The 15,775-nt window shown below is 41.0% G+C and overlaps 1 protein-coding gene across 4 annotated transcripts in view; it reads right to left on the bottom strand.

Annotated features, from left to right (window-relative positions):
- Positions 1-15,526, bottom strand: part of DOCK9 (dedicator of cytokinesis 9) — a 112,934-nt gene extending 97,408 nt beyond the window's left edge. For 3 of the 4 annotated variants that reach the window (XM_027644848.1, XM_027644905.1, XM_027644881.1), the window contains exon 1: positions 15,381-15,526. In XM_027644848.1, the coding sequence (XP_027500649.1) occupies positions 15,381-15,494 (114 nt within the window). In that variant the 5' untranslated portion in view covers positions 15,495-15,526. The remainder of the gene's footprint in view (positions 1-15,380) is intronic. The other variant, XM_027644933.1, reaches the window with a different exon arrangement.
- Positions 15,527-15,775: the final 249 nt, after the last annotated feature.

Here is a 15,775-nt window from a genome sequence, read left to right as displayed (position 1 = left end):
TGCAAACATGTGAGGGAAAACAGTCATGGGAATTACCACGGAAGGCATTCCCCAAAAATATATTCAAGTTAACTGTTTCTAGTGCAGAAGTCCACTTCTTTCCCATCTGAAAAGTAGGATTATAGAGATCTGACTAAGTTCAGCTTACAAACATGATATCAAAAGTTAAAAGATCATTAAAAGGAAGCACTATTTAGAGAGTTTTCCATTCAATTTCAAAGACTTCATAATAGCAGATGTTTCTAGCAAAACAAGAAAGTAGCTTATGCCTTAAGAGAATATGCGAAAAATAGGTCAGGTAACAAATTATGCACAAAACAGTTCTTCTAAATGTCTAGAAAATTACTTCACTTGTAAAGTACTAGGTAGGTTGAGGGGAAACAGGAAGACAAAAAGATTTAATTTGGAAAGACAAACATGTGAAAGAATAATAGACTAAATCAGACTGGAAGTTACCCTGGGAGGTGTTCTAGTTGAAAACCAGTTAAGAGAAAATTTAATTCCAACTATATCTTGAATAAATCCAGCATCATGTTTTTACAGCGTTTTAGAAAACGCCACTGAAACGGACTTGGACCAACATAACGGTAACAACAATGACATAAAATGCATTCCAAATAGAGCTTGAAAGGGAAATAATTATGGGGAAATGAGGGGTGGGAAGAAACCACAAGGAGAAGGAGAAATTTCAATAGTGTGCAATGTAAAGAAGTCTGCCAACAAGCAGACTTTTTATTAAGACGTTAATTCGGTGCAAAGTGGGAGTTGCCCGCTTCATTAAGGAGATTCCTGGAATCATAGTGAGCAATGACAATGCACAAGCACTGCCTGTCCAGGCAGAAACGTGACACAATGCAATATTATCCATTTCAGTATCATATCTCAAAGTGAAATGGTGTCATGGTTTAGGAATGGTATCCCCCAATTTAGTGTTCCCACTGAAACACTCCAAACCACGTCCTGTTAATGCACTCCCCCCTCTCCCCCTGCGGTGGGATGGAGGGGAGAATTGGAGGCACCAAAGGTAAAGATCATGAATTAAGATAATAACAATTTACTGGAAACAGTAATAAGGTAAGAAAACAAACAGTAACAGCAGAGATACAAACAGAGGGTACAAGAAGGAGGCAAACAATTCACACCATACTCACCATGCAGAGCCCAGTAATACATGAACCGCTGCCATGCTACACTGAACACAAGAGACCCCTTCCCCCATATGACCTGAGGTGGTATAGAATAAATTCTGGGTTCTAGTCATGACCCCTCCTGGCTATTGCAAAAATTTAACTCTGCCCTGGCTGGAACCAGGACATACAGGAGGCTGGAAAAATTCTTACAAAGCTCTGACAGCACTTTACCAACTGAAGAGAGCTAAAAGACAGTCCAAGGTAGGTAAAAGTCTTAATCCAATAGTAAAAAAAAAAACAAAACAGAACAAATCAACATATGAACAAGCCCAGACTGTACATATGAGCAGTGAGGTAATTGCAAACTGCCTTTGGCTGAGCCTGGGTTATGAAAAGGTCTTTTTCCATAAGGCAAAGTGGAGGGGAGGAAAGTAAGGCTGTAAAGAGGAGACAACGCTAATGCCCGTCTTCCCTTGGTTTATGAAAAAGGGTCTGCACCAGAAGGCATGTGGACTTAGAAAGAGCTATTTGAGTTAGGGATGTAATATTTGCAATATATACTAAGCCAATCAGCCCGTTTATATGAGCAGCAACAAGCTCCTCCTTGCTATATACTATATTGAATCTCTACTGACTGCATTATGAGATTCCCAAAGATAAAAAAATGAATTAGTTGTGTTAGTCCCAAGTTGTTCAAAATCATATATTTTTGAGACATACTCTTGGACAAGTAATTAAGAAGAAGCTCAAGTTCCCTTCAAAAAACCCACAATTGTTTTAAGGGTCTAACCACTCCTCTGATTACAGCAGATGACTAATAATCACTTTGCACTTGGGAACTGAAGGATTTCAAATCAACCTGTCAAGCAACCCTTTGACAACCAAACAAATTCCAAGAAGCATAATCACAGAGGTACAAAGCAAATGTGTGATAGCAATCAGACAGTTCAAAACAATGTTTACAAGTTTCCATTTGACACTGTTTAACATTTATGAAGGCTAGGGAATCGACCTGGGTTGAGTTAAAATCTTCAGCTCATCCTATAGAATCGTCACTATCAAAATGAGAACTTAGAGGCACCTAGACAAAAACTGAAATTTGAGAGAATAGAGATCAAATTTGAGAGACCTTCTAACTGAACGTGTTACTACAAGACAACATGGACATTCTGTCTTCAGAAAAGCCACCGCTAAAGGAAAACACTTCATTAAGATAAAGGCCCATATCTGCAAGAGAACATACTTCAGGCAGGATTCAAGCCCCTAGGTCCTACCATAAGAGCCATAAAAATATCCTTAGTCTCTTGAAACGTTAGAAGTAGGTACTTACATTTTTACCTACAAAGTTCTCGATGACATTTAAAATGCCCAAACTGATGCCATCTTGACAGGAGTGAACATCTGGTTCCTCAGAGATCTTAACACATCCTGACTAAATTCAGCTTTTCACAAAACATGATGAATATTTGTCAGTGGAGCACTACCTTCCATCTGGCAACGGCCTGTATATCAGCTCAGAACAGTAGAGATGTGGGCCTAAAGCCTCCTCAGTCCAAAGATGAAAACCAACACCACTCTTTAGAGTTATTTCCATTTTGTGGATATTAAAACCAGATTGTCACAGTCTCTGAGCAAGCTCCTCTAACCAGATCTGTTTTGAGCAGGGAATTGCACATGGTGACTTCCAGAGATTTGCCTTTCAGCCTGGACATTTCCATGAATCTGTGGCAGTACACTGGGTAATCACACACTAACCACTGAGACAGAGAAAGAGAAAAGTTCCAAGAGAACTCCATCCTTCAAAAGAAAGCCAGTTTGATTACTCCAGGAGGCAGTCTTGAGAACAGCATGGTTAAATTTCCACATAATTTTGACTGACGATCTGTACACTTAGCAAGGCCCTAAGAAGAGATTTGCATCCAACAGAAACAAAAAACTACTGTGACATTAGAAATACTGAGTATACCACCAGGCTTAAGACCAGCGGCAGTATATCATTCATATAAGATACCTCTAATGACAAGGATCATATCAAAAGTAAAAAATAATGCTTATGAAAATTAGAGCAAGGTGTAGTTCTGTCCTATCTAGACAAGCAAGCTGTAGAAGCTGGCTAATACCACAAGTTTCTTTTAATTGACAAACAAGGGATTGTTTGTTTCTATTATGCTTTCTATACATTTAGAGAGGAGAGGAGGAGGCATAAATGATGCAACCTAAAACATTCTATTTGCTGATGGAGAGATGCACACAAATTTAAAACCCTGCAAGTTGCAAAATGCTAAATATCTTAGCTAATAGTTTTAGCTCACATAGTTGAGAGTTGCAGAAAGGTCAGCCTTCTCACAAGTCCATTCCTACATGACTAACAACACTTTCATCCACAGATGAGCACTGGGATCTGTCAGTAAAGCATGCATCTAAGTTCAAACTTAAGTATATCTTGAGGATAGGCATACCAAGAAGAACCCAAAGAACTTGAGGAATTTGTCCAAGTCAATCTAAACTGAACAAATGAACGTTTATTGCTATGACACAAAACACCTACTCCTTTTAACTGTTTTACACTGCAACTGTAATGTAGGATTTCTGATATTCAAATATGCTCACTGAACTCCATCTAGTGGTCACATAACTTTCAGCTTTCTGAAGTTGAAGTGATAAGATAACCACAACACAGAATAATTATTATTATTAATATTAGAGAGCTACCAAAAATGTCACTAATTATAGGATATTATTTTCAGGAACACTGGTGAAACCACGATAGAATAAATAATGGTCGACAACAGAGTAGATTAGGAAAAGAAAAAGTTAAAATCCAGTTTTAGAGCAAGTTTACTGTGTTCAGATAAGAGCAGCAGAAACTTCAGGGCTCAGACATCCTTTTATACTCTTAAATCCTCAAGGAGGTTATTCACACTCAGGTTTCTCCTTCCCTTTGTTCCAAACTTGGCGAGGAACAAGTTCCAATTTCCCCTCCAGCAGACCATTTGCTGCCCAAATACAATGCTGAAAGTACTGTCCTTTGAACCTTAGCAGTAAGACTGTATACAGGATTATTTGGAGTTTTTTTCCTATTAGAAGCCTCATATTTCATGTGAGGAAAAACTCACTTGATAATGTTATATGCTCTGTCTGGGAAGAAATTAATATACATCATTATTGAGCCACATACAATGACAGGGAAATAATTCTGAGGTGATAGCAAACCTGGCAAGCAAAAATCCCAAGACAATTTCTGAAGGAAACTAGAATAGCATCCTTCAAATAATTATGATGTGTGTCATCTATTCATTAACCTGAATGCTCTTTTTAAACTCACTGACGTTTGAGGTCCAACACAGATTTAAAATCCCTCTTGGACTAGCAAACAGTAAGATTATAGCCTTCTTGAACATTCCTTAAAGACAAACATACTGCTATGATTTTCAGGTAAACCACCTACTAAATCAGACAACATGACATTGCACAAGTATTGCAGTCTTCCATCACCCCCATATCACCACTGGCGAATCAGAGCTCAAATCAGTCCAGCAGTTTAATTACCTAGGCAGCCACATCTCTTTGGATGGTAAGATTGACAGGGAGATAGACAACAGGTTAGCAAAGGCATATAGTGTTTTCGGAAAACTCCATAGAAGAGTCTGGCGAAATAAACACCTGTAGAAAAATACAAAGATCAGTGTTTACAGAGCCATAGTGCTGTCTACTCTTTTATATGGATCCAAATCATGGGTCATCTACTGCCACCATCTGCAACTCTTAGAACACTTCCATCAACACTGTCTCCGTACAATCCTAAACATCCACTGGTCAAATTATGTGACCAATACATCTGTTCTAGAACAGGCAGCACTTACGAGTATTGAGGCCACTGAGAACACAGCTGCGCTGAGCAGGACACGTCTCAAGGATGAAGGAACACCACCTCCCTAAGATCTTGCTTTATGGTGAACTTGCCACCGGCTGCTGCAAGAGAGGAGCCCTGAAGAGAAGATACAAGGACTCCCTGAAACAACATCTCAGCCTTGGCCATATTGATCTTCATAACTGGTCTACTCTGGCCTCAAGTTGGGAGGCCTGGAGACACACCATCTATAATGCTGCTGCTTCTTTTGAGAACACACGCAGGATCGCTCTTGAGGAGAAAAGACAACGGCGGAAAGAATTGTTTCTTGCTGATACCACCTAAGGAGTCTCTCTGCTGTGCCTTTTGCAACCAGATTGGCTACCTCACATTGGCCTTATTAGCCACCAGTGCGCTTGTAGCAAATGTGGGTAGAGCCCTCCCCAAATCTTCGTTCACGAAGCCCAGTCATGAGTGCCAGTGCAGATGTGTGCAAATATGTCTGACAGAAAGACATCTGAAACAACGCTTGACAACATCGCTGTAGTGGGGCAAATGAGGAATGGGCTAGATGAGGTGATTTTCAATCTTATTTTCACAAAGTTTCAGTTCTGTATTATTCTATTGCCTGACTGTAGTGTCTTACCACCATGCCTACAAACAAGCCTAGAAAGGCATCAAGTGAAGTGCAAACAGATCCTTTGTCAGTATCAGCACCCTGGTGAAGAACAGTACTACTTCTGAAACCAAGGGATATAAACACCATTATGCAACATTAAAGAACAAAGAGCATGAAATAGCACTGGCAATGTGGGCAAACTGAAAAATGGATAACAACCTTTCAATCACCTTAAAACTAAAGCCTCTTTCCTGACGTTGATATCCACCGTGTTACCCAGCATTTCCATTTGACTTTTGATTTCTTCACAAACCTGCTAAAATGAGACCGAGAGCTATCTTACTAGCCCTTGCCACTCTCGTGGAAAACACGCAGCTCTTTCTGTGGAGCTCCTGCTTTTTTTGTTCATGTACGTTTCAGTACTCCTTTCAGCCTATGAAGGGCAGCTGCGCCTCGGGTAACTAATAAGGTAGCAAGATCATATACATTCATGTCAAAACACAAGCATCCAAAGGCAGTGGAGGCTTTGGATTTGCAAGCTGAAAGCAAATTTTATGTCTATGAACTCAGACATGTTAAATTCCAGGGTCCTGAAATCAACTACATTAAAATTTGTGTGTTATAACAAGTGAAACATATTGCATCCCTGCCCTGATGTAACCAGATCTTTAAATGCCTTCTCTGCTTAAAATTATGCAAGCATTATCTATTCTGATTAAAACGTGTCACTCTTTGTTGGTGGAATAATTTTATAGTAGTAAAAATATAAGCCCCCGTCTTATCTCTGAATTTACCAAGTAACTCCTTCCCACCTACAGAGTATCTGGAAGTACCAAAAACAGTTTAGTATATGCCTCAAATTTCCAAACCTAGATCACTATCTGTCAACATGCCATTTCTTTTGAAGTCAATAGCCACACCTGAGTATCAAAAAGCACCCAGAAGTACACAAAGCAGCAGCCAAGGATTATTTATTTACACTAATGGATCTATATTACAGGCTTCTCTGTACTCTAGCAGCTAGGATCAGTATTACTCCTTCTCAGGTTTATTGACTAAATTGATACATCTACCTTTACCTTTTTTTTTTTTTTTTGGGTGGTTTGAGCTTGTTTCTCTTGTTTTCTTTAGGTTTGGGGAAGAGCTGTGTTTTAAAGCACATGTAGGTACCTTAATTAATGTTATGTGAGGTCACTTCATATTCCCATTGCATGAACAACTATGTTTCTCAGTAGAAGAAATTTCAAAAGGGACTATTTGATTTCAGCTTGTAGGGACTGTAACACTGTTCATTTTTCCCCAAAAATTTCAAACAAGTTTAGAAGAGTGAGATATCATTTTTAAAGGTGACCAGTTTTGTTGATTTGGTGTCCTACATTTCTTAATTTCTAGTATTCTTTCCTAGAATTGCTACTAGAAGAACTTTTCAAGAACAAATACAGTTAAGAGAAAAAAACAGTCTAAAACACATTTCCTTTATTTGCTGAGAATTATAAAGTTGCCATTTCTTCCAGAACTATCAATACTGAGAATGTTGTATGCAACAAGGTCTACTTTGCATTTACCTTTCCACAGAAATCCTGTGAATCTGATTTTTCCAGCAACATTCAGCCTCAACTAAATTATTTCTTCCTCCTCACAGTCTCCAGATTGAAAAATGATCCAGAACTTTCACGTTCTTTTTTTGACAGAGTTGCAGCAGTTAAATAACAAATTTCCTTCTAAAACTACCTGGCATCCTTTCTTTCAGCTAGTGAGCTGAAAAAAAAAATAAAAATCTACCTGGTTCTCTAATAGGATTGGGCCTTTTTGTTCAGAGAGGGCCCCAACCCAAAACGTGGCCTGGACCCAGAAGCTTAAAGCTAGAATTCCAGAAAAAGCCTCCATTAACACTGACATCAATAAGTACTCCAGTCTGAATCAGTCTGCTATCAGCATGAGCCATGGATGTACTGAAGAGAGCACAGCAATGGGCCACAAAGATGATGAAGGAACTGGAGCATCTCTCTCATGAGGAAAAACAGAGAGCTGGGAGTGTTCAGTCTAGAGAAGGTTCAGGAGGATCCCATCAATCTGCATCAACACCTGAAGGGAGGGTGCAAAGAGGTCAGAGCCAGGCTCTGCTCAGTGGTGCCCAGTGACAGGATGAGAAGCAATGGGCACAAACTGAAACACAGAAGGTTCCCTCTGAACATCAGGAAACACTTTTTCACTGTGAGGATGACTGAGCACTGGCATAGGCTGCCCAGGGAGGTTGTGGAGTCTCTATCTTTGGAGATATTCAAAAGCTGCCTGGGCACAGCCTTGGCAACTGGCTCTAGGAGACACTGCTTGAGGCAGAGGGTTTGACCAAACAACCTCCAGAGGTGTCTTCCAGTCTCAGCCAACCTGTCACTGTCTGAGAGAACCACAGCATTCCTTGGCATCACATCATTTGGAGAGGTCTTTCTGGCTGCGTTTTTTTTTATTATTATTCTGGATATTCACCACTGCCTTAAACAGAGGCCTACTCACAGAATGGAAGGATGTTTCACCAGCCTGAGGTGCCAGATCCAGACTTTTCAACAAAGGCTTTTGATTTCTTCTTTCTTATTTTTCCCCTTACTTGAGCTGTCAGGAATCTCTGGAGGCAGCAGGAGCCTGCAGAAGACAGTATCTGGATTCCCCATTCCTCCTCTCATGTCTGATTTATTAAGCACAGATGAGGAGATGACAAACTGTTCTAACAGACATAGTAATCCATCCTTACGCTAACAAAGAATCCTTGCAGTCAGATTAAGATTTTTTAATTTTCTTAATGTTTCTGCAGCAAAGCTGATACTTCTGTCAACCAGTCACAATGAGAGTGCAAGTATAAGACAACTTCAGCAAATGTTTGTGGTCCACAACATAAAACCCCCTTCAGAGCTCCTGCTCAGCTTGTTGAAGACCTTTAGACATCTAGCAAACTTTTTTCCACAGCAAAGTTCATTGTACCAATGAAATTTTGACCCTTGCTTAACACAAGACATCTAGTCTATAATGTTAAACAGGTTAACATGTCTGTTAATTTATTGGGGGTTTAATGCTAGAGGAAATCTCTATTTTGAGATAATATATGCTCATTTTCATTCTCACAAAAAGAACTTTGAAGATTCTTAAAGTAAAATAAAATTAAAAAATAAAATTCAATAGCTTTCTTAGGATGCAGTACCTACCACTATCTCATAGATTATTAAATTTTAGACACTAGATACATCAGTACCTCTGGACTAAGACAGAATGTAAGCCTCCTTTCACAAAACTACGTATCTTCTAAATTAAGGTCTAAAATAAGTTACATGACCAGAATTATTGGAGTATATTCTCATCTTTAGATAAAAATTATTTCAAAAATACTTCAATGAGAAAAGCATTGTGTAATACATGGACTACTTGTGCAATTTTATGTCTTTTCTGCCTTGCATAATTAATGCTTTTATGGACACAGACAACCTAAGGGGGGGGGGAAAGGGAAAACAAACTTGTCTTTACTTTGTCTTACAAATAAAGGAGTTTTGCCTTCAGTATCCAAATGAAGTACTTGCAATCATTCAACCTCAAAATCAAAAAAACCCACTAGCAAAGGAAAGAAATTTTACACACATTTTAATATATATAATTTTTTTAAATCACTGCATTAATAAGTTCTTTGACCACTATGCAAAAATAAAATTAGCAACTTTATCCAAAAGATCTTATTCGCTGACAATTTTTATTTCCCTTAGGAAAGGTAAGCAGTAGATACCATAAACTAAAATAACTTCTTCAGAGTTGAGTACTGAGGTTTTTTCCCCCAAGTAAAGTTCAACAGTTCAGGGTGAGCATTACCATTTGTATCGTGTTCCAAGACTGAATGTGTTAGGATGATGTTCATCGCCAGCAACAATTTTTCCCTTAAAATCTTGAGTGTCAGTTCTCATCTCCCTGCTTTCACTCATCCATTCATAACAATTCGCTTCTCCCAGATTCCTTTCATATACAATTTCACGTTCCATTTACAAAAAGCTCAAGCTTCATCCATATTTCCAGTTTTTTTACAGCTCTAGAAGATCCCAGCCTTCCCCCATCCCTTCACCAGTACATATGACTTTTGAATTCCTACTTTCCTAAAGGAAGTCGTCAACTATCCTCTCTACACACACACTACAACTGAAATCTGGCAGTTAATGAGGTTCCAAATACCCCGTTCATCATATACTGAAAAGCCACTTTGCAGAGGACATAAGTCCTCTGTGCACAGGGCATATTAAACAATATATGAATCAGAAAGGAAAAAACCAAATCAGAATAAATAATACATAATTATCCCAGTAACTGTGTTTTTGGAAACACACCATCTTAAAAATACTGTAATAATACAGCATAGAGTGCACCTCACCATCTTTTTTTATGGAGTTGAGATTCACAGGAAGCAGAGATCAGGATTGGAAAGACAAAGCTGACCTAAGTTATTTTAATAGAGAAAGAACATCAGTGAGTTTGAGATCACAGAATCACAGATTATGTTGAGTTGTACGGGATCCACAAGAATCATCGAGTTCAGCTCCCGGCCTTCATTCTGCTCAGTCACTCCTCATACGGCCTCCCCTCAAGGCCCTTGACCATCTTCATTGCCCTCCTTTGGACGTTCTCGAACACCTTAATATCTTTTTTATATTTTGGTGACCAAAACTGCACACAATATTCAAGGTGAGGCCGCGTCAGTGCAGAGCACAGTGGGACAATCCTCTCCCTCGACTGGCTGGCGATGCTTTGCCTGATGCCCCCCAGGACACGGTTGGCCCTTGTGGCTGTCAGGGCACTGCTGACTCATATTCAACTTGACATCAGTCAGGACCTCAGGTTCATTCCCAAGGCACTGCTTTCTAGCACCTCATTCCCCAGTCTGCATGAACACATAGGGTTGCCCCACCCCAGGTGCAGAATCCTGCACTTCCCCTTGCTGAACTTCATATGGTTGGTGACTGTCCAGTCCCCTAATTTGCTGAGGTCTCTCTGCAGGGTGTCCCTGCCTTCAAGGGAGTCAACAGTTCCTCCCAGTTTTGTGTCATCTGCAAATTTGCTTAGTATCCCTTCCAGTCCTGCATCCAAGTCATTTATGAAGATGTTGAAGAGCAGAGGGCCCACGATGTAGCCCTATGGAACCCCACTAGTGACAGGTCACCAGTCTGATGTTCTCCCATTCACCCTCTGTGCTCCACCTGTGAGCCAACTGCTCATCCACCACATGATGTATTTATCCAGCTGCGTGCTGGACATTTTGTCCAGAAGGATCCTGTGACAGACATTATCGAAAGCTTTACTGAAATACAAAAAGATTACCTCAAGTGGCTTCCCTTGATCAACTAGGTGGGTTACCTTGGATAAGCAGGACTTCCCCCTCATGAAGCTGTCCTGGCTGTGACCAATGACTGCCTTGTCTTACAGGTGTTTTTCAATACTACGCAGAATAATCTTTTCCGTAACTTTACCAGGCACTGAAGTGAGACTGACAGGTCTGTAGTTTCCAGGGTCCCCAACTCATTAGGAAATCCAAGCATTGTCTTTGAGATACACTGATTTCCCCTCTATCTGAAAAGCTGAATTTCTGCATTTCTGCAAGAGTTTTAGAACTCAAGAGCTCTACCAGGTATCTGAACTTATAAAGCCCAAGGTTGTCTTAAGATACCAGTTCTAGCCTTCGAGTTATCAAATCTATTTTACACATCCAAATCAAAAAAAGAAGAGCTGCACAGAGCAATCTGGGAATAACTCATATTTCATCCTGTTTTCCCATATCTCGAGTTTCTTCTACAGAATGTTAATTTTGACATGGGGGAAACAACTTTTGTTGCATTATTTGGCATATTTAAACATTTTCATTATCTGCATATTCAATAAGGGCATTTGACTGACAGCTAGGCAAAAGCAGATTAAATTTCATATGCTAAACATTATCTTAATTGCTTATTATCGTTTAATATCAGCTTAATACAGGGTAATTTTGTCACTGAGATAAATTATCATTAACATACCATTGAACAAGACACCACATACACCTCCTGAAGTCCTACTGATTTGTATGCAACATGACTGGAGTAACTCTCATCACCACTTAAAAAGATCATTTCCAATTATACATAACACTAAAGAGGAACTGAAAACTGCTCTTGGTAAGATTGCTGGTTTAAGAGATAGACGTGTCATCCCCATAGTCTTCTTCCTCAGATATAAATGTATTTGGGTGGCCAGAGGCATCCAATTAAGTCACGTGTCAAGTTTGAAGTCAAAACAACATCAACAACGCACAAGAGGATATTCAGCAAGGATGTCAAGCAGAAAATAGAAAAAACTGAACCAAATAATCGAGAAAAATATTATGTGCCTCACACCCTAATGGAAAGCTGATTGTCAAATAAGTTTTCAGTTTAGCCAACTGAACTGGACTTGTCTGTTCAGCAGACAGAAAGAATGTATGAGATGTCAAAGGCTGACAAGAAAGTTAGCTTCATTCTGTGATGAAAACTAGTCTGGCAAACTACAGCTGTTTCATGGGTTTTTTTCTATACAGTCAAGTTATTTAGTGTGTCAGTTCACTGAAAGTCTTTAGTCCCAATGAAGAGTCATCTGAGAATTTAAGATATACCATGCTATCCTACTGATATGCTGTTTTCAGTCCTCTTTCATCAATAGCAACTTAAGAACATTTATAAAACAGAAAAAAACCAAGCATATTTTAGTAATATGAGCTAATAAACCTCTTTTAAAGATGGGAAAAAACTTTTTTTTCTTTTCTAAGTCTAGCCATACATTGTTGGCTGTAAAAATGGATGTAAAAGTAGCTGTAACAACAAGTTAGAGAATCTACTCAACCTCAGAGCTATTCACAGTTCACTCTTATCTGCTACTGCAAGTAATGACTGGATGATTTGCATCACTGCTCAGCACATTCTGCTGCAGAGATGTTCAGTCAGAAGTGATATTTGGTTGTACAGATCTGGACAGATCACGCATCATGAACTAGTAGTTTGAATTATTTCCCACCTCCAGATTCTACACTGCAAGCCTAGTTAATGGAAAACAGCTTCAGTAGTGTTTCAGTACTGGAAAACCTCAGCACTTCCTCACGAGCAAGTGATCACAGAAAGAGCACACTAGTTACCAATGCTGCACTATGTCTCAAGCAAGACATTTTGTTGACAAGCCAGTTCAAAAAATCCTAGGGAGATGCTCCATAGAAGAGCTTTGAGAGGCAGCTTTGGAAAGAAAGTGGGTCTTTACTTTAAAGCCACACATCTGAATAGAATACTCCACTATTATAATGCTGCTAAGACTCCTATTTTCACCAGGTCAGCCCAAGAGATTTTTCAGATAACAAAGCCCAGAAATTCCAACAGCTAAGAAACAGGTCAACCAGTCAAACTTACAGAAGCAAAGACTTTTTAAAAGACTTTTATAGCAAAGAACAATACTATCCCACCTAAACTCCTCCTTTAAAAAAGTACAGTTTCATTCCAAATATCACAATGTTCAACAAAAAGAGTTACAGTACATTAACAGGAGGAAGAAAATGTAGAATGTAAATGTAAATCTGCAAGTACTAGCCTTTTATTTAATTATTTAAGCAGTTTGTGTTCAGGAACATTGAAGTTCAGTGATAAAATGAACAGTATTTATGATTGTAAGAGAGACATATCAGCAGGGTCAAAACATGTCTGAAACTGAAAGGTGAACTTCAGCACTAGACTGTACATGAGACAAATGGGGATTTTGCTTCATGCATCAAGCTAACAGAAAAGAATCACAAACCTGACATGAATGTTAAGTCACAATGAATGGTAAGTCACTAATTTTGCTTTATAAAATACTGACGAAGACCTTATCCAGAATAAGATTAAGCCAGTACACCACTTCATAACTTCACTTCTTTATTTGTCATAAAATTCTACAGAATATGCTGTTGTGGCATAAATACCTGGGATATCAGTGCCTATCACCCTATTATGTATTTGAATTAACTAAAGTATCATTTTCCAACTCATCCCAATGACACTAGTGGTAAGTGAACTAAGGAAAAAGCTTCTCAAGGTAGACAAGGGAATGGCAAGGTTACCAATTACTGCAAAAGAAACATTTGTGTCATGAAAATACCTATCTCTTTCATGCTACCTCAGTGCAAAAAATATTTTAAAATATATATATACATATATTCTTCTTCCACTCTTACCAAGAAATACTTGATCCCTGGGGAATTGGTAATACATTCCGAATGTTCACTACATGTGCATGTGCTAGTGCCTTGTGGAAAGCTGTCAGTATCCAGGTGGACCCCCAACTATGCATATTAGGTCTTTTATAAATTACATCACCCATATTTAAGTAAAGAGTAATTTAATTTTAAAGCCTTTGTTTTATTAAAGAGAGGTATTCGTCTTTCAATCACAGTTGCAGCATTTGTTACTCTCACAACACATAGTTATAACAAGACAGTGTCCCGAAGGGCAGTTTAAAAAAGTTAGACAAGACCATATTTACCATTATCAAGAGCAAAACACAAATGACAGATCAGCTTCCAGGATCAGGAACCCCAGCACCAAAACCAATTTACTAACACAGGGTTAAGTGCTTACTGAAGCATTCCCCTTGGAGATAACAAAACCACAAGAAAAACAAATGCATACCATGAATAAGAGGCTTAGGAGAGAAGCTCTGAAAAGTCTTGCTGAGGCTGTTTAAGATGTCACCACCTGCATACAGACAGGCAAAAAAACATCTCTCTCTCTCTGTCCCAGATGCCTCAGTTCAGCATCTAACAGAATCACAGAACTGTTAAGTGCTGGAAGGGACCTCTGGAGATCATCCAGTCCAACCTCCCTGCCAAAGCAGGGTCACTTAAAACAGGTTACACAGCAACGCGTCCAGGTGGGTTTGGAATGTTTCCAGAGAGGGAGAATCCACGACCCCCTGGGCAGCCTGTTCCAGTGCTCTGCCACCCTCAATGAAAAGTAGTTCTTTCTCATCTTGAAGTGAACTTCTGTTTTAGTTTATGGCCATTGCTCCTCGTTCTGTTGCTGGGCACCACTGAAAAGAATGTGGCAGCATCCTCTTGACACCTGCCTTTGACATATTTATATGCATTGATGAGATCCCCTCTCAGTCTTCTTTTCCATGGACTAACCACGTTAACACAAATTTATTTTCAGCAGTTCAAATTAGATGAACGCGCTGAATTGTGCACTGAAAAAGGCAACTACCATGAGCTAGCACGGTACAGACAGCAGGGATAAACAACACACTAAAACATTCCTGCTACACTTGCCAGCATTCATCTTCCATTCTACACGACACAACAAAAAACCTGCGTATTAGTTGTAAAGACAGTAGAAAGCAACGAGATGAAAAATCTCTTTTGCGCCGCTATTTCGGCACACACGAAAGCGCTTCGGTCATGTCAGGCCGGGCGCCAGCTGCGCCCGTTCGCTCCACAGGTGAAGTTTGCAGGGATGGGGAAGGAGCGCCCGGCCGTGCCCGCCGGGCGCCGCATCCCACGGCGGGCGCGCTCCCTCGGCGGCCGGGAGCGTGCCCGCTCCGCCTGCGGCTGCTCCCGCATCTCGCCCCGCTGGGGCGGCCAAGGAGCCGCAAAGCCCGGGAGGGATCAAAGCCCGCACCGCCGCCGTGACATCCCGGGAGGGGTCGAAGGGCCCGTCTCCCCCTCCGGGAACACCGCCGCAGCCCCAAGAGGCCCCGGCCGGAACCTCGCCCGGGCAGCCGCCGCACTCACCAGCAGGACGGAGCCGCGCACCACCTCTGAGACGCTCTGCCGCAGCTCGGCCGCCGTGCCGGGCTTGCTCAGCGCCCGCGTGAACTTCCGAGTCTCCGGGGCCACGAGTGCCATGGCTGCTCCTGCCTCCGCGCCCGCCCGCCCGCTCCCTCCCTCCCTCGGCGCGGGGCCGCCCGCTGCCCTCCCGGCGCGGCCGCCGGAGGGACGGTCGGACGGACAGCCGGGGGCGGCCGTCGAGGGGCGGGCAGGGAGCGCAGCTCCGCCGAGAGCCGCAAGCAGCCCCTCCTTCCTTCCCTCCCTCCTTCCCTGCTTCCCTCCCTGCCCTGATTGGCGCGGCCGCCAGCTGGGCGGGGGGCGGGACCTCGCCGTGCCCACCTGTTCCCGCAACGCCGCTC

This window comes from Corapipo altera, unplaced genomic scaffold (genome assembly GCF_003945725.1).
Source record: "Corapipo altera isolate COAL_440 unplaced genomic scaffold, ASM394572v1 0, whole genome shotgun sequence".
Classification (NCBI taxonomy): Eukaryota; Metazoa; Chordata; class Aves; order Passeriformes; family Pipridae; genus Corapipo; species Corapipo altera.
The sequence above is the reverse complement of the archived record's forward strand: the minus strand, read 5'-3'. Positions and strand labels throughout refer to the sequence as shown.